At 43.4% G+C, this 18940-nt stretch overlaps 1 protein-coding gene across 2 annotated transcripts in view; it reads right to left on the reverse strand.

Annotated features, from left to right (window-relative positions):
- Positions 1-1749: 1749 nt before the first annotated feature.
- The window catches only part of LOC147438297 (uncharacterized), a 37748-nt gene continuing 20557 nt past the window's right edge, over positions 1750-18940 (reverse strand). The window contains exons 2-3 of one of the 2 annotated variants that reach the window (XM_086486105.1): positions 2431-2563; positions 1750-2239 (exon numbers count right to left, since the gene is read on the reverse strand). In XM_086486105.1, the coding sequence (XP_086342231.1) occupies positions 1968-2239; positions 2431-2563 (405 nt within the window). In that variant the 3' untranslated portion in view covers positions 1750-1967. The remainder of the gene's footprint in view (positions 2240-2430; positions 2564-18940) is intronic. The other variant, XM_086486106.1, reaches the window with a different exon arrangement.

The following is an 18940-nucleotide window of genomic DNA, read 5'->3' on the forward strand; positions in this document are numbered from 1 at the left end:
GTACTAATTAGCATATCGTTTGTGTGAGCTAAAATCTTGAATATGTTAATTAGATTACTAAATGTGCAAGTTAACATACCAGTAATGCTAATCAGTATACAAGCCATACATGGAAGCATACTATAAGTGATAGTTAACATACTGTAAGTGCTAGTTATCATATTGTATGTGCTAATTAGCATGTTGTATTTGTTAATTAACATATTGTATGTATCGGTTAGCATACTGTATATGCTAGTTAAAATCGTGAATGCTAATTAGCTTATTGATTATGCTACTTATTATACTAGTAATGCTAATCAATATACAAGCCATACTTGGAAGCATACTATATGTGCTAGTTAGCTTCATTGTCTATCGAACAATGCGTCATTTTCAGCCCCCCTATAACAATTGGGTGCACTTATGCATCATTGTAAATTTGGTCTCCTAGCCTTGGGATTGTCGTAACGGCTCACAAGGACTACCCTACTATGATTGTGCTACTGATCTGTATCAAGAGTTGTGAGGCAATGAGAGCCTATAGATGCAACTAGAATGTAGCATGAAATTACAATTGGTAGTGGTATCTCCTGCATACTACCATTGCCAAGGCATGCTGGTGGGCAATGCCTTTGAATGAAGTAGCAGATGTCTAGGGCACCAATTGTAGGCCATAAATCCACGCTATCTCTTAGATTCCAATGCCATAAGGGGGAGGGAATGGCCTGTTGGTGACCGCTCCCTATAATATAGGTGATTTCATGGCAATTGATGGAGGCCGAGAGCCATGCACGAGCATGCATTACAAGGGAATGGTCACCAATTGACCATTCTTGGACGTCAAAATCAGGGGGAGGGGGCCAATAATTGCAAGTAGCTGTGTATGCAAGTGGGTGCACAAGTGACAGATGGCATGAAATGATTGCAAAAAACTGCACAAAATCTCAAATGATGAACTAGGCATCCTCCTTTGCCAATAGCCACGCCTAGGTGTTAAAGCTTCAAGTATCTCCTTGTCACATGACTCCACATTACTGAAAGGTTGCATGGCCAAGGGTGGCCAGGCCTGCGGAGGCGCTTAGGTGAGCAATGAAGTGTGGGAATTGGTGTTACTAAGCTTTCAATCATGGTTAAATCTCCCATGGAGTGGAATGGTAGTATTGCTGATAAGCCAGCACAAAAGTCATCTACCTTATTCCAAGTGATCTTGTTAGAGTGACTTAAGCTGGGAGTGAAGGTCTTTTTGACGTACATAACATGTACTTGAGCATGGAATTGTAGAGCAATGATGCTCCATCAATTTTGGTTCCATTGCTCGAGAAAAGCACAGAGAGAGAGAGAGAGAGAGAGAGAGAGAGAGAGAGAGAGAGAGAGAGAGAGAGGGCCATTGTGACTTTTGAGCTCTAGTCTCTCACCTTGTTGGCCTACATAACGGCTTAGTAGGCCCTTGGAATTCAAGAAGGGTTTTAGCACCTTTTATTATGCTACTAAAAACTTCTCAGAAGCTTCAATTTATTGATTTAAATCAACCTTGAAGCAAAACTTCAAATTTCTTTGTTCCATAACACTAACCAGTTAGGGTTCTGGTTAAGCTTAGCACACGAGGGTTAGGTTTGCACATACTATAAGAAAAGGATGAGCAAAAAGGCCTTGGTTGGGTAGGCAACTTGGTAACTCTCGTGATTCAAAACAGGAAAACATAAAATACGGCCATTAGAACACAGGCTCTCTTTCCAAGTCACTACTACCACCTGAAGAGAGCCAGTGTCATCATCAACATGTTAGCTGTGTGCACATGAAATTACATTGAATATGGATAGCACATCTTTTCTTTGATGAGAATCCACTCGGTAAGATGCATTTTTTATCTGCCTACAAACTTTAATCCAATGTAAAGACAACTGCAAAAACAGTCCCTTAACAGCTCTGAACCCGGTTTGCAAAGGAGACCAGACGCATATTGATAATTAAAACACTGCAAAACATCATCGTCCCCAATCATAATCTAGGGTAAAAATGTCCGGGAATTCTCGCCAGGCAAGGGACCGTGAACGGCTCGGTCTCACTAATTGATATTTTTTAACTTCACATACAACATAGCCCGCTTGACGTCTGGACGCTAGATCTACATTCAAGTCATCCAGTAAAATTCTTTCTCCAACCTTCAACTTGCTGACATCCACTTCAATATAAGGAGGCACCTCATCTGGATAAACCAAACAGCTCACAGCCTTCTTTAAAACCACCAATTTACCCCCTGCAGAGGAAAATCATGTAAAACGATTACACGCGCAACCATGATACTTTCGCAAACACTGCAAACCCTTCAAGTTCAAGTTTGGCCTGCTGCCAACATGCAAGAGCCGTGCTTCTCTCCGATATCAGTCTACAAATAATGCAAGATCCTGTCAAAGTCAATCAATAAGAGTTTCTAGTTTGTGAAAGTACCGTTTATCAGACCAGGACATACAGTTCGACCTCTGAATTTCAGAGGAATGATCATCCGTAGCTTGACGTTGTGTCTAGCCCTGACAAATGCCACATTCAGAATTGTTCGCCTTCCGTTAATGAGGTAGAGCTGCTAAATTGTATGCAACAAGACAATCACATAATGAGACCGATTATATTACGCAGCATCAAGTAAAGGAAAAGCAAAAGTGAGTAAAGTGAAAGACACAAGCACATCTTCATTCATAAACATGAGACGAAGAAATGAACCTTCAAGAAACATCTTTCTCTATTGAAAAACTGGACGGCTCAGAAAATTCACATGGAATGATCTACAGAATGCTCTTATACCTCCTAGAGCATAAGATTCATGCAGGAAGAAGACTGAGGTAGCATGCTTGACTTTCATTAAACACTCCAGTGTCACAAACTGCTGACGTGTCAATGCCCTAAAGAATGGAGCCAACTTGCAGATCCTGGCCAAGGGGCCTAAACCCTAAGAAGAACAAGAAACAAAAGAAGTCGTCCTACCACCTTATGGGGACCCCGTCCGATGGGGCCCCAAGTGACATAAAGGAAATATAAATAAAGCGGGACCACACACACACAAGGAAGGAATTGCGTAGCTGGTGATGACGTGGCAACTGTACGAAAAACCCGGAATCCAATGACACACACAAGGAAGGAATTGCGTAGCTGGTGATGACGTGGCAACTGTACAAAAAACCCGGATTTTCCGCTGGATTGCTGAAGTGGCAGGCTATGCGGATTTCCGCGGTTTGCGTTGATTGCTGACGTGGCAGTTGTACGGATTTCTGTGAGTTATGTTGGCAGCTTTTTGGCATTGCTTTTGGACCAGAAGCTTTTGAGTTTGAAGGCTTTTCACTGTAAATTGCTTTTGGGGCCTAGGGCCTTTAAATGTGAGGCCATGGGCTCATGCTCTGGCATGCTTCCAAGAGAAGGTGCAGAGTCTAGAGTACCGGCTTGTACTGAGTTGATGCAATATAAAGAAATACCAAAAAGGGCATCAAGGTTTGGGGCCAATACTCTCTGGGGTGGAATTCCGCACTCCGTGTTGCGTGTCGTCTCTCTTTTTCAGTTCAGTTGTCATTTGAAGTGCTTAAAGTTGTTCAATTTGTTCTTTTCTATTGGAATGTGATGCCCGCCTTGTGACACTCCAGTCATTCCAATCAGAAGAGTGACTACTAAGAACTTTAGAGACCTTTGTAAAGAAATGGAAAAGACCAAGAACCTTCACTGCTTGCAATAGAAACTGGCCTAGAAACAGCTTTGCGAAGGCCAGGCACTCTAATGACACTCTAGTCGATCGAATCTCTCCTACAAGTTAAGCAAAAAGAGGCTATCAAGATATCCATCATGCCAATCCAATAGGACCTGGTGCATCTTTCTATATGAAGGCAAGAATTTCACCTTTGAGGCATGTTGGCATGTTGTATGGCTAGTGTATTTAAACTACTTTACCCTTGGTTATATTGGTTGCTGAAAATGCACTGGTTTTTTCAAAATCGTGATCCCTCAACAGCCATGGTTTTTCATGGACAGGTTGTTGGGTTAAAGGCCTAAATAACCCCTTTTTGTACATTTTTATACTTTGTTCAGGTCCATATTGAACCTGGACATATTTTTTAAAGGTCACTTATAATAAAAGTGGGAAAACCCAAAACTCACTTATTGAGTTTTCCCAAAAAACGTAAGCCCTCTCTCTCTCCCTCATTGTTCTGATAGTGCTTCCTCTCCTGCTGGCTTTCGCCACTCCTCTCTGCACACACATTGCACTTCCTCGCGTGCTCTTTCACTTGCACACACCGCCACGCGCTCAACAACTGGTATCAGAGCCAGATTAGGGTTTCAGAAGCTTTGCGCAGATGGCTGGACAGCAGGCGAAAGGCTTCTCTCGCGTCAAATTTCCGCTTTCATCGCAAAGCCCCTTGCTTCCGGTGTCACCTAGGGTGATTAGGGTTCCCAAAGCAGCTTAAAACAGGCTGAAATTAGGTCAAAACAGGTAAAAACCAGAAAATTACATGTCAAAATAGCAAAACGCAGGTGTTCTAAATCGATTCCCGTGAATGCCCCTTGCTTTTCCCACTCAAAACAGGTCCATTTGATGCAAATTGATGCGCCAAAACAGTAAATTTGCAGAAAATTCAGAATTGGACTGTTTTTATGTACACAAATTGAGGTTTATGTCCGCCTTTTGTGGGTTTATGCAAGTACGCATTGGGGATACTTGTTAATTGCTGAAATTTTCAGCACATTGTATGCAACATGCGGTACATTGTGATCACTGAAAATTTTCAGATTTTGTGTAGACACTTTCTGCTGCATTTTTATCTGTGCAAATGGCCTCTACTTCCTCGTCGTCTGATGCCAAGAGCTTGATGGAAATCAAGCGATTTGACGGTACAGGTTTCGACCTATGGCAGGACAGGATGCAGGGGATTTTGTTCCTCAAGGATTGTGAGGGCGCCCTTTTGGCTGTAAAGCCTGAGGATATGCCGGATGAGGATTGGGCCAAGCTCAACAAGAGGACAAAGGCCTATATCAAAATGGCTGTGACCGATGACATAAAGGGCTTGGACAGTGCACATGCAATTTGGCATAAGTTAAAGGCCACTTATGAGAATGTCACCCCTGTGAATCAGGTGCATTTGATGCGCAAACTGGTGAACATGATGCTTGACGAAGCCAAGTCGGCTTCTGAGCACTTAAGTGCTTTCACCAGTGTTATGAGTCAGCTACAGGATACTGGGCTTCAACCTTTTGATGACAAGTTGAAAGCCATATTTTTGTTGATGACTTTGCCAGACTCTTGGGAAACACTTGTGGTTTCTTTGAGTAATAGCCCCAACCTCACATATGATGGAGTGCGAGGCTCCATCTTAAATGAGGAAATTAGACGCAAGTCTAGTGGTGGGGAAGGTGGCAATTCTGCTTACAATGCGAGAGGCAGAAATCAGAAGCAAAATACAGGTACCAAGACTCAAAACAGGAGCAAAAGCAAGTCTAGGGATAAGGATGTGACTTGTTACCAGTGTGGCAAAAAAGGCCATAAGAAGCCAAATTGCAGGTATTTCAAGAAAGAGCAGGAAAGAAAGAAGGAATCACAGGAGAAGAAGAAGACAGGATAAGAAAGGGGAAAAATCAACAGGTACCTCCTCCAAGGATTCGGAGACTATCAATGTATCCTCTAGTGTGGTTATCACAGAGTTATCTGACAGTGAGGAGATCTTGGTTGCAACTTTATGCCCCTCAGATTTTGTTGTAGCAAATGCAGAAGACATGCTTATCTCACGTAGAGATGTCATTGATGCATTGCTAAGTGCAAATGATGGCCTTACACAGTCTTGGATAGTAGACTCGGGTGCCTCATTTCATGTGACTCCATCTGTGGAGTGTTTTGCTTCTTATCATGCAGGCAAGTATGGCAAGGTTTACCTTGGGGATAACCATGCTTGTGACATTGAAGGAATGGGCACTGTGCGCTTGGCATTAAACAATGGCCAAGAGTTTATGCTTAAAGATGTAAGGTATGTACCAGGCATCAAGAAGAGTCTATTGTCTGTTGGCCAGATGGATGCACAGGGTTATACAACCATTTTTGCTGGCGGTTCATGGAAGTTTCTTAAGGGATCAATGCTCATTGTCAAGGGATGCAAGAGAGGTACATTGTACTATTTACATGGCAAAGCTTTGCCTGGCAAGTTTCTTGCAGTGGCCGAAGTTGCTTTTCATTTGGAGTTGTGGCACAAAAGACTTGGCCATATGAGCCAGAAGGAACTTGATGTGCTCTCCTCTTTGAAGAGGGTTGATGTAAAGGGCACCAAGTTAGATTTTTGTAATGACTGTTTGTATGGTAAACAAAAGAAGTCTTCTTATTATTCTGGTGTCTCGCGCAAAGCTAATGCTCTTGATTTAATTCACTTCGATGTATGTTCAATGCCTGTTAAGTCTTTTGGTGGTGCATTATACTTTGTTACATTCATTGATGATTGCACTAGGAAAGGTTGGGTATATTTGTTAAAGAATAAGAGTGAGACATTTAATGCATTTAAGAGGTTTCATGCTTTTGTGACCACGCAAAAGGGTAGTAAGCTTAAATGTTTGAGATCTGACAATGGGGGAGAGTACACGTCTGCTGAATTTCAACGTTATTGCGAAGAATATGGGATTAAAAGGGAGTTGACAGCCCCTTATAATCCATCTTCTAATGGTGTGGCTGAGAGGTATAACCGTACTTTATGTGAGAGAGTGCGTTGCATGTTGTCCACGGCTAATCTCCCTCATGGGTTTTGGGAAGAGGCTTTGAAAACTGTAGTTCATGTATGCAATCGCTCTCCTAACAGTACGCTTAAAAATGACATTCTAGAGGAGATTTGGTCTGGCAAACCTACCTCTTATGATCATTTGAGAGTGTTTGGCTGCGAGGCTTTTGTCCATGTTCGTAATGACTTGAGGACAAAGCTAGATGCCAAGTCCATCTAAGGAAGGTGAAATGGGCTACAGGATATGGTTGCCTCAGTTTAAGAGGGTTGTATGCAGCCGAGATGTAGTGTTCAATGAGACTAAATTGATGAAAAATGCTACATCTTATGAAATTGACAAGAAATCGGTCAAATTTCAGCCTCTCTTGCCACCTATTGATGTTCAAAAAGAGCCTCAGGATGCATTACCGCAAGCTGAAATTGATAATCAGCCGGTTAACCTTGAGCCAGAAGAGGTAGGACATGATTTAGATGCTCCAAATGAGGATGGACAGCCACCTGTCATGACTGAAAATGATTTTCAGCAGCATGAGCATGCTGAAAATGAGTTGCCTCTTGATGTAGAACTTGTGCCTGAGAATGTAGACCATTGGGTACGCAGGTCTACTCGTGTCAGAGGGTTGATACAGAACTTTGACCCCTCTTTGCATCATGTTATGTTGACAGATGAGGGAGAGCCTCTTACATATAAAGAGGTAAAATCATGTGAGTTAAGCAGTAAGTGGGAGCTTGTGATGCAAGAGGAAATCAAATCTTTGCATGCAAACAATACTTGGGATCTTGTGCCATTGCCTAAAGGAAGAAAGGCTCTTCCTAACAAATGGGTTTACAAGGTTAAATGTGTTGATGGAAAGCCCAAGTATAAAGCAAGGTTAGTTGCTTTATACTTGGGCAAGGTTAGTTGCCAAAGGGTATACCCTTTGGCAAGGTTAGTTGCCAAAGGGTATGCACAGAAAGAGGGGATTGACTTTCAAGAGATCTTTTCTCCTGTTGTAAAGCTTACGACATTGCGTGTCCTTTTTGCTCTCGCTGCAATGCTTGACTTAGAATTGAATCAAATGGATATAAAAACAGCTTTTCTTCATGGTGACATTGATGAAGATATCTACATGAAGCAACCTGAGGGTTTTGTAGTTCCTGATAGAAAGGAACTTGTATGCAAACTAAAAAGGGCACTGTATGGTTTGAGGCAGTCATCACGTCAGTGGTACAAAAAGTTTGATACTTTTATGCTGTCTCAAAGCTTTAAACGCAGCCATTCAGACCATTGTTTGTATACAAAGAAGGATAATGATGGAAGTCCTATAATCCTTGTGCTATATGTAGATGATATGTTGATTGCTCGGAAGCATAAGTCTACCATTGATGCTCTTAAACGTCAGCTGAATTCAGCTTTTGCAATAAAGGATTTAGGTGATGCTGAGCACATCTTGGGCATGAGAATCAAGAGAGATAGAAAGCTGAAATTGCTCTTCTTATCTCAAGAAAAGTACGTTGCTAAAGTACTTGACAGGTTTAACATGGTTGAAGCTAAGTCACTTGGAGTACCTTTACCTCCACACACAAAACTTAGCAAAGCAGATTGCCCAAAGGATGACGTGGCAGTAAATGCTATGAAGGGAATCCCTTATGCATCAGCTTGTGGTTCTCTTATGTATGCTATAGTTGCCACTCGTCCTGACATTGCCCATGCGGTGGGAGTTGTTAGTAGATACATGTCCAATCCCGGCAAAGCACATTGTGAAATGCATTCTAAGATACTTGTCAGGTACACAATCTAGGTGTATATGCTATGGCAAAAGTGACCTGAAGTTGCAGGGCTATTGTGATGCAGATATGGGAGGTGACTTGGATACCAGGAAGTCCACTAGTGGCTATGTGTTTGCTATTGCTGGTGGGTGTTGTCTCTTGATATTCACGACTGCAGAAAATTGTGGCATTGAGTACTATTGAGGCTGAATATATTTCAGCCACTGAGGCTTCGAAAGAGGCCATATGGTTGGGCAGACTTGTCAAAGAGCTTGGTATGCCTGCTAGTACTCCTGTCTTGGGATGTGATAGCCAAAGTGCTGTCTATTTGGCCAAGAATGCCATGTTTCATGCACAGACAAAGCACATTGATGTGCGATACCACTTCATATGACAGGTATTGGAGGATGGTCTAGTCACCTTGACTAAGATTCACACACAGGATAACCCTGCAGATGTTCTCACCAAGAGTCTTGCTAAGGCTCAACATGAGCATTGCATACAGCTGGTGGGAGTTGGTTAACTTAAAGGCGTCATTTATGCCTTTAAGTGGGAGGTTATAATAAAAGTCGGAAAACCCAAAACTCACTTATTGAGTTTTCCCCAAAAACGTGAGCCCTCTCTCTCTCCCTCATCGTTCTGCTAGCGCTTCCTCTCCTGCTGGCTTTCGCCACCCCTCTCTGCACACACGCTGCACTTCCTCGCGTGCTCTTTCACTTGCACACACCGCCGCGCGCTCAACACAAGTCGTGTGTTACAACACCATCTTGTTGCCACACCTTACCAATGCTCATTGTTTATTGCTACCGAGGACACCTACGGAAGGTAATTGTTGCGGTCATCTTTGATTGTAGCAGCATATCAAAGGATCTTTGTTTTGTGAAGGCTTTTCTAGAGAAAGGAAACTGTTTTAGAAAGACAAAAGAGTAGAATTGACGTTTGGAGCGAGAAAATCAGCATTCTCAACAGAAAGAAAATGAGCGCGCGGCTAGTAAGGTTCTTGCTAGATTAGGCAGGATCAGAGAGAGAGAGAGAGAGAGAGAGAGAGAGAGAGAGAGAGAGAGAGAGAGAGAGAGAGATGAATGTTATATTAATGTCTTCAAAAGGCCAAAATGATCGATGAGACCAAAAGGTTAAATCCATGTGTGTTTCTAGTACAATGTCAAGGGAACATATAAATGAGGGTACCTAGAGTGGGTAGGCATCAACATCCTCATCACATAATGCATCAGCTCAAAACATATGGGGAGGGGTACAATCACATGAGGCTACTGAGGTGCATAGTGGGGAAAGTGGACAATGGTGATCATCCCATGAGAGCTCTCATGGGTCTCTGCAGTGTGGCCTCAATGTCCTCCATTGTCAGCTCTCGAGGGGAGGGGGGGGGTTCTCGATGTTACTCAATGATGCTCTGTAGCCTCTGATGTAGACCTCGTCTATGTGTGAAAGGTGATCATCCCATGAGAGCTCTCATGGGTCTCTGCAGTGTGGCCTCAATGTCCTCCATTGTCAGCTCTGGGGGGGGGGGGGGGGGTGTCCTTAATGTCGCTCAATGATGCTCTGTAGCCTTCGATGTAGACCTCGTCTATGATGTGAAGACCCTCGCATCCTCGGGTGTCGTGAGCGGCCAAGTTGGATGGCTCAATCAAGAAGAATGCCCCAATGAGGGTGAGACTAGGTAACCTCTGGTGGGCCATCCCCAATAGTTCCTCTGTAAAAAGTAGTGATCTGGCTCTGTATGGATCCTCTAGCTCGTAAGGGTAGTCTCTACTCTACGGATCTCCAGCAAAAAGAGACATAGGCCCCTCTAATCATAGTAATCTATGATGCGGGATAAGGATCCAAAGCCCTCTTTGAATAAGCAATGAAAACTCCCGCGGATCTCATAGTATGTTGTGCATTGGCAGATATAGTGTTCCTTTATCTCTGGCTCTCTCTGGCAAACCTGGCATAATCTCTCCTTCGGGGTATACCTTTGTATCGGTCAGTCTCTTATCTCCAATTGGCGAGATGAGGTGTGTAGCTGACCAATAACACATCTAATGCCATGAGATAGGTGGGTGTCCATATACTTGGGGCGTTTGGGGCGTGATATAAACCCATCATCTGTATCCAGATGAATGAGATCATGTCTGATAATGCTGCTAATCTATGAATGTGTGAGGATGAGGGATGGTGCATCCAAGGAATACTAAAAAAGGGGCAGCCTGTCCATACTAAATCCATATAGCTCAAACCAAGATGATATCTGTGCAAACCAACATGAAGTATGGCGAGTTGTCGCGATGACTCAAGCGCTAGTCGTGCATATCTGTTGTGTGGTAGCTCTTATGTGCTATGAATGACAAACACTGATCTAGCAAGAGCCTCCACTACAATTGGTGGTGCATTCACGTCAGCTTTGATAATCGTGTGGCACTAAGGCTTTCACCTGGATCAACCTAGAGATCATGGATACAAGTGGTCTCTCCATGGATCTCCATCCATCATATGTGCACCCTGATCTACTATGATGATCTAGGCTAGGCCCCCATATCCACACTCCATAAAGCACGGTGGAAGTGACCAATGTGTCAAATAGCCACGGCTTAGTGTGTGGCTCCTAAAACTGCACATATTCTCTCTAGTCTCCTAATGCTGCATATCCCCTCATTTAGTGTGTGGCTCCTAAAACTGCACCTGTGAACAACCTCTAGTCCTCCTAATGTTGCATATCCCCTCATCAATCTCGCCTCTGCAACACCTCTCATAAAGAAAGATGGTGCACTAAATACAACACCAAGATATACCTCTCATAGAGAAAGATGGCCGACTAAATACAGCACCAAGATATGTATAAGAGATTACATACTCTACTATCTCTTGTCCATATGTAAAAATAGGTGTTGATCTCCTGACCCACTACATTGTAGTATTGAATACCATCACCTTGGTTTTGCCAAGGTTGATGGAGAGCCCATTGTCATGTGCAATAAGCATTTAACGCATCTAGATGTCACAAACTACTGACGTGTCAAGCCACTAAGGACCTCAGTTGACTTGCAGATCCCAGCCGAGGGGCCTAAACCCTAAGAGAAGAAGAAGTCTTACCAACTTACAGATCCTCAACAAGTGGGGTAATTTTTAAAAGAAGTCCCTAACCAACTTATGAGGTTCCCGTCCAATGGGGCCCATAATAAAATAAAGGAAAAATTACCAAAATACCCCTCTAATTTGTGGAAATTCCCAAAATACCCCTCAAATTTCAAAAATTCCCAAAGTACCCTTATCATTTGTCATAAATTCCCAAAATGCCCTTCAAAATTTTCCAAAATTCCCAAAATACCCCTGGTTGTGAGAGTAAATTTCTCCAAAAACAAAAAAAAATTAGTAGCTTTTCATAAGAAGAGTGATTGTCTACCATACAGGATGCTAAAACTGAAATTTAAGTTGGTTATGTAGGCTTTGGAGATGAATTCCTTCATCATTGTTAGACATAATTGCCTTTTTTTGTGAGTAATTTGCAAAAAATTACATGCTAAGCACTCAAAAACCGATCTCAATTGACAAACAAGAATAAAGATTAGAAAATCTTGAAGATTCAACGAAAATAGATACAAGGGTATTTTAGGAATTTTTGAAATTTGAGGGGTATATTGGGAATTTCCACAAATTAGAGGGGTATTTTGGTAATTTTCCCTAAAATAAAGCAAGACCCACTCTCTCACACACACACACAGAACAAGATGCGTAAAAACCTCATGCGTGGCAGCTCTACGGACGCCTGAAATTCACGCTGACAGTGCCACGTGGCAACCTGTACGAACTTCCATGAATGTGTTCCAGCATGCTGACGTGGCAAGTGTCTAGATTTCCGTGATTAGTGCTAGCAGATTTTCAACACCAGTTTTTGGACCAAATGCTTTTAGAGTTGAAAATTTTTCATGTACTGTTTTTTGATGGCCTGAGGGCCATTAAATATGTGTAGAGGGCTCATAATCTGGCACGTTTCTGTGTGGAAGTGCAGTGCAGGATTACCAGCATGGTATTGTGTTCCCGCAATATAGGGGCACAAGGGTTTAGGGCCAATGCTCTCTTGGGGTGGAACTCTGCCACTCCCCATCTCATATGTCGTGCACTCTCTCAGTTCAGATGTTTTGGAGTGTTTAAAGTTGTCTCGTCTGTTCTTTCCCGTTAGACTGGTATTAGAGCTCCAGTCGTGTGCTTTTCTCAAAGCATACTGGTCCTACCAAGAACAAACTAAGCATCATGGCGTTTATGAATTTGGTAGAGTACCTGCAGTTTCTTCTCGACGAGCTTCACAACATACTCTCACGGCATCCGCAACAAAATTTTCCGATGTTGTAGGGTTTCCAACAGTTTCTAAATTACACGTTACCCCCTCTGATGCCCTAGGTGCTACCTCCTCCTACGGCACCAGAAAAGTAAGAGAGCTTCCAACCGGCAACCTTCCCAGCCGTTAGTTCCGATTGGGGGAGTCTTCAAGAATATGGTGCACTCATCTGACCCGAATCAAGTGCAACCGCCTTTGCCACCGACGTTGCCACCACCACGCTACAATGGTTGGCACCCGTATGGATTTACTATCCGTACCCGGTGTATGCGCCTAACGAACCGAAGGATTTCAAGGATGGCAGCACGACAATCAAATTTTTCACCTTTTCTGGGGTGAAAGATTGGAAGAAAGCATTGCAGTTCCTACAGCAATTTGACAACATCTATGATTTGGGGAACTACACAAAAGAATCCAAGATTTCTCGAGCAGCAGGATTTCTTAAGGATAATGCTATGCAATGATGGATTCAATCACGACAAAATCGCATGCTTCAAGGACATGGCAAGCTTTCAGGACATTTTTTGCACGCAATTATATGACTTCTCTCTTTGAATTCAAGATCTTGTAAGAATGGGGCAGCTTGAAAATGCTTGCCACAGAGACCATGGACGACTATAATCAACCGTTTATCAGCGTCTATGTTCCGGTGTCTTTCTTTAAGTTCAATCCCTTAGAGGACGAGGGCGAGCAATACACCATTGGACTACCATCACCGTTACAGGAGTACTGTTTGTCCAAGCAAGTATCCACCATGCAAGAGCTTATGGACCATGCAGCAGTTGGAGTTTACTATAGAAGCAACTCCGGCCAATAACCAGAACTCCTGGCAACAAAGAACCAATCCTCGAGAGTCTCCTGAAACTCAACCTCAAAGGCCTCCTTTGACATCGATTCAACGACAAACCCTATTACAAGAAGGCCGATGCTTCGAATGTTTTCAAGCAAAGCATACATTCAATACATTTCCTCAAAGAGCCTCAACTTCTTCATAGCCACCGTCCGCTCTGACGACAGAAAGATCCCCGGGGCCACCTTCGGCTAAGAGAGCTAAACCTTTTATTGGCCTAGTACCTAATAATTTATGGCATAAATCCCGAGAGTTCAAATGAATTATGCAAAGCTTGGCAAAGTCAATGGCTTGAAAGCCCTTATGTTCTTTGACCCCGGAACTACAGAGAACTTCATCCATCCAGAATTCTTGAAGCAGATGGACTATGATTATGATGCAGAAGGACGAGAAACCAAGAAGATGGTACCTCTCATTGGTGCGCTTCCAGTGTGCATACAAGGATACCATGGAAAAGTTGATTTCCACCTTATGAAACTTGGAAACTGCGACATTCTATTGGGCATGCCTTGGCACAACAAGAATGACTCGACCCTTCAGATCCAAAACCGTACCATTACCCTGATGCAGAAGGACAAGCCAGCCGTCCTCAAAGTTCCGTTGTCCGTACAAAAACCTGAATTAATTTTCTAGGTTTTGTTCTTAGATACTTTTAAACTCTGTTTGAGAAACTACTATTTGAAATTTGAATGAAATGGATGGTATTTGTTTTAAACCTGTCTTGTTGCCGCTTTAAATTGTTTGACTCTGGTTTTAACAGTGGTGTCAATGCTTGGTGATTTACTCCTGGGTGGAGTAGTGAGAAATATTGTTTTGGTATTGTCTGAACCTATCTTGTTTTTTGTTTTAAACTTGTCTTGTTGCCGCTTTAAATTGTTTGACTCTGGTTTTAAGATTCGTGTCAATGCTTGGTGATTTACTCCTGGGTGGAGTAGTGAGAAATATTGTTTTGGAATTGTCTGAACCTCAAAACGATGCAAACGGGATGCCTGGGGAGTGTTTCGTTGTATGTTGGAAAACCTCTATATGACGCAAACGGGATGTTTAGGGAGCGTTTGGTTGTATCTGCCACAAACTGCTGACATGTCAAGCCACTGAAGAACGGAGCCAACCTGCAGATCCCGACCGAGGGGCCTAAACCCTAAGAAGTAGAAGCGACACAAGAAGTTTTACCAACTTGCAAAGTCTTGCCGAGTGGCCTACTTTTAAAGAGGAGTTCCCACCAACTTATGGGACCCTGTTTGATGGGGCCCAAGTGACCTAAAGACATTTGAACTAAGTTGGACCCACTCACATACACAAGAATTGTGTGATGATGTGGCAGTTGTACGGAAGACCCGCAATTACGTTAAAATGCTGATGTGGCAACCTAAACAGGATTCCCAGATTTTGCGTTGACATGATGACGTAGTAGCTGTACGAATTTCGGTAAAACACGGTGGCAGCTTTTGGACGCTAGTGCTTTTGGGACCAGATGCTTTTGCGTTTAAAGCTTTTCATGTAACTGCTTTTCATAGGCCAAGGGCCTCTAAATATGTGCAGAGGGCTCAATCCTTGGCATGCTTCTTGGTGAAGGTGCATAGCGCGAGTGCCGGCATTGTACTGAGTTGAAGCAATATAAAGAAATACCGAAAGGGCCGCCTAGGTTTGGGGCCAGTGCTCTCTCGAGGTGGAACTCCGCCACTCCCCATCTCGTGTGTCATCTATCTCTTTCAATTCAGTTTTTATTTGAAGTGCTTAAAGTTGTTCAGTCTGTTCTTTTCCATTGGCACATGATGCCCGTCGCCATTACAGTATCAGTCCTTTAAGCTCATGGCCTGGACCTTTTTAAGTTATTTGCGGGGGAGTGACGAGGTAGTCGTTGAGTAGCTTGTTGCTTCATACCACAATCATCTGTCTCGGGGGAGCACTTAGCGGCGCTATTCGTCATGCACTCAACCATCACACACATGAAAGAGAACATATCAAAATCATTTAAGGAATTCCCATTACAAAGTACTTCTTTCTTAAAAGTCATACAGCAGAATACTGTTAGCCCTTCGGTACCCCTGAAATCTAAAAAGAAATCTATGACTTTAATCCATCTGGGTAATTTGTGACAAAGGAGTGGTGTAACTCCCCTCTTGTGCAGTCCGCATTGCACCAAATGCAACCCGCTGATCATCATTAACTCTTCAAATAGTCGAAGCTAGACCAGAAGCCTCAAAGAAAAGCTCTAAAACCTGAGGAGTATCTGTTAGGTCCTCCTCCTCTATCCATTTCGCATCCAATGCCAGTTGTTTGGAACCCCATGGTCAGCTCATCGTTGTTCGGGCTTGCTCGGAGTCAGTACCTCACATGTTCTTTGAGATTCAAGGAGAGGGTCGCCTTCACAGAGGCTCCACATGTTGCAAAGTGTTGCTTTCAGAGGATACTAGTTTTGGGCATCTGTGGGAGGACATGTGTAATAGATCCTCACCTTGCAGATCTTGAGACAAGCCACCGGAGGCTTTGGGCTTGGGAGAGCTGCCCTCTAGCATGAGTGCAGTGGGACCCTCGAGAGTGGTTCTGGAGAGACCCCTTCTCGTCAGCCAATCACCCTCGGATCCCATTCTTTCAGTACACAGTTCGACTGGGGCGCCACATACTTACAGCACGGGGGGAGGCTTGCCTACTGCAACTGAAACCGGCCTGTTTAATCCAAATAGGGCGGTAGACCTTAGACTTAAACTTTATTTGCTTTCACCCATTTAATTTGTCACCCACTTTACCTGTACTTTCAAGACACAACAAAGGGGAAAGGGATACAGCTTGCTAGATTGCACCTGTATGAGAAGACCGACACCATATTGGCCCCTAAATAGGCGCCCCTTTCGGTATTTCTTTATTCTTTAACAGTTAAGAGGAAGTACAAAGAGTGCTTGTAGCATAACCTGTATCCCGCAGTTCTTAACCTGTATGTGGGAATTTGGGCAGCATAACGGTGCAAAATCCAGCCCAAATCAGTCTGCAAGTAGGGAATCTTAAGGAGACCACTGTCCTTGTCCCTAATCAACCATAAACTGAGCAAAACAGAGCATAACCAGCCTTTGTAATTTCTGGTTTTTCACTGTTTTCAGCTCCCTGTAGCCCCTATACTGTCCCCTGCACCTTGGGGTAGCTGCCCCTTGAATCTGGAGAGTTTTAGGGCACCAAAACAGTCCCAAATCAGCAAAAATCAGCAGCCCAGCTGCGCTGAATTTGCACCTGTTTGGTGAGGTATTTAGCCTCACCGGTTCCTGCTTTTCGTGTAGCAGTTAGCTACACCTGTTCCTGCTCAAGAGGCTCTTGCCTCAGCACAAAAGCATGAACCCACAACTGTATACATTGGTCAACTCAGTAGCCCACTAGAGGGGCATCACATAACTGCACGGAGGGGAGAGAGAGAGAGCAGTGAGAGCTGTGCAAGGCATCAGTTCTTGCACTTCACTGTACATAGAGGGTAAGCAAGCACTCCATAGCTCTTAACCTGTGTCAAAGCTGCAAATGAGTCTCTTCTCTCATTTTAGGCGCCCCCTCTCTGGCCAGAAGTAGCAGAATGCTCACGGAGTGCCACATGGCACACTTTCCGACTTTGGGCATTCCCGGCTAAAAATATCTCAATTGGTGCATCAGTTGACTTTGCAGCAAAGAAATAAAATGTTCCTCTTGTCATTCCAGAGCTAATGACGCGAACACATTTTCACGTCCAAAATAGCAGTTCCCTAAATTTTAGGAGATGCTACCATTGTATCTTTCTAGGTCATCTGACCCTCTTTGTACACTACAGCCACACCAAGAACTGAAATGTAGCCTATGTAGCAAAGGATTCCACTTTGGCTAATCAATGACCCCACTTTGGCTAACCATAGTCCTTGTCCAACCTTAGTGCTCTCTTGGCCTCAGGCCTGGACTCCCTCTGAACAGTTCCACACTGGCTATGCAATGCAGGGCAGTTAGATTTCCAGAGGGGTGTTTCCAAAAAGCGAAAATAAATAAATAATAAGAAAGAAATCAACAAAATGGATAGATAGTAGTCACATGCTGGTCACATACCCCCTCTTGAAATCTCAAATGTCCTCGTTTGCATCTATGTCGCACATGCTCACAGTCAACACTCGGGTGTGCGCACACCTATCGACACATGTACGACACATACATGCTCATTGTTAACCCTAGTGTATTCAACACCTCGTTGAGACATGTATTGTCTGCGTGTGAACCCTGTCCCAATGACATAGTGGTAGCTTCGCACTCTGCCATTGCTTTGAGTCAATAACTTTCCAATGACAAAATGGTAGCTACGCATTTTGCCACTGTCTTTTAGTACACGTTGGATCCAGTAACACTTTTGAGCATACCCAAACCGACAGTTTAAGAATGCAGTTACACATGTACTCTTTAATAGAAGCAATTACTGTATCATTGACAAACTGACAAGAAATACTCACTTCTATAGCACTAACCAAACTTTTGGACATTCCATAAGAGCAATTGCCAACCTGACAATCTGTACAGCTCTAACATTCATGTAACATGCACTTCATTTGAGCTCACTTTAAATAACATGTACATCATTTCTTTCAGAAGCCATTGTCACACTGACAATCCATGTAGCTCTGAAACTCAAGGAGTCAAGGCAGGTTGCAAATCGAAGGCTTCAAGGTAAAGTGATAACACAGTTGGTGACTCTGCAAGTTCACCTTCTTCCATCCACTTAGCATCCATTGGTGGATAGTTTCTGAACTTCACCAAGTAACGCCTAGCAACCTTGCCTTTCACTTTTCTTTCTTTATGTGCCAAAATCTGTTCCGGGACCAAGATCTCGTCAAGTTCCTCGACTTCCGGCTGATCTTCAGCTGGTATATCTTCTGGCACATCACCCACATAGGGTCTGAGAAGACTCACATGAAACGCATTGTGAATCTTCCAACTCTCAGGCAATTCCAGCCTATATGCAACATCATTGATTATGTCACATACTTGAAAAGGCCCATAGTAACGCATGCTCAGCTTTGGAAACAGTCTTTCCTTGCCCTTCATCTTCTTTAACCTTGCCTTTTCAAAGCGCAGAAGCACCCAATCACCAAGTGAAAATACCACTTCACGACGGTGACAATCAACTGCTTTCTTTTGCTTTGCCTGAGTCTTTTCTAAGGCCACTTTGACTTTCTTGTACATTTCATCCATGTCCTGAACATACTTATCTGCTTCAAATATCTTGTCCTTTGTATGCAGTATGGGAGGAACTTCCTTGCCACCTTCAACTATCTCAAAAGGTGTCTTGCCAGTTGATGA

This window comes from Adiantum capillus-veneris, chromosome 17 (assembly GCF_014529385.1).
Source record: "Adiantum capillus-veneris isolate H3 chromosome 17, ASM1452938v2, whole genome shotgun sequence".
Taxonomy (NCBI): Eukaryota; Viridiplantae; Streptophyta; class Polypodiopsida; order Polypodiales; family Pteridaceae; genus Adiantum; species Adiantum capillus-veneris.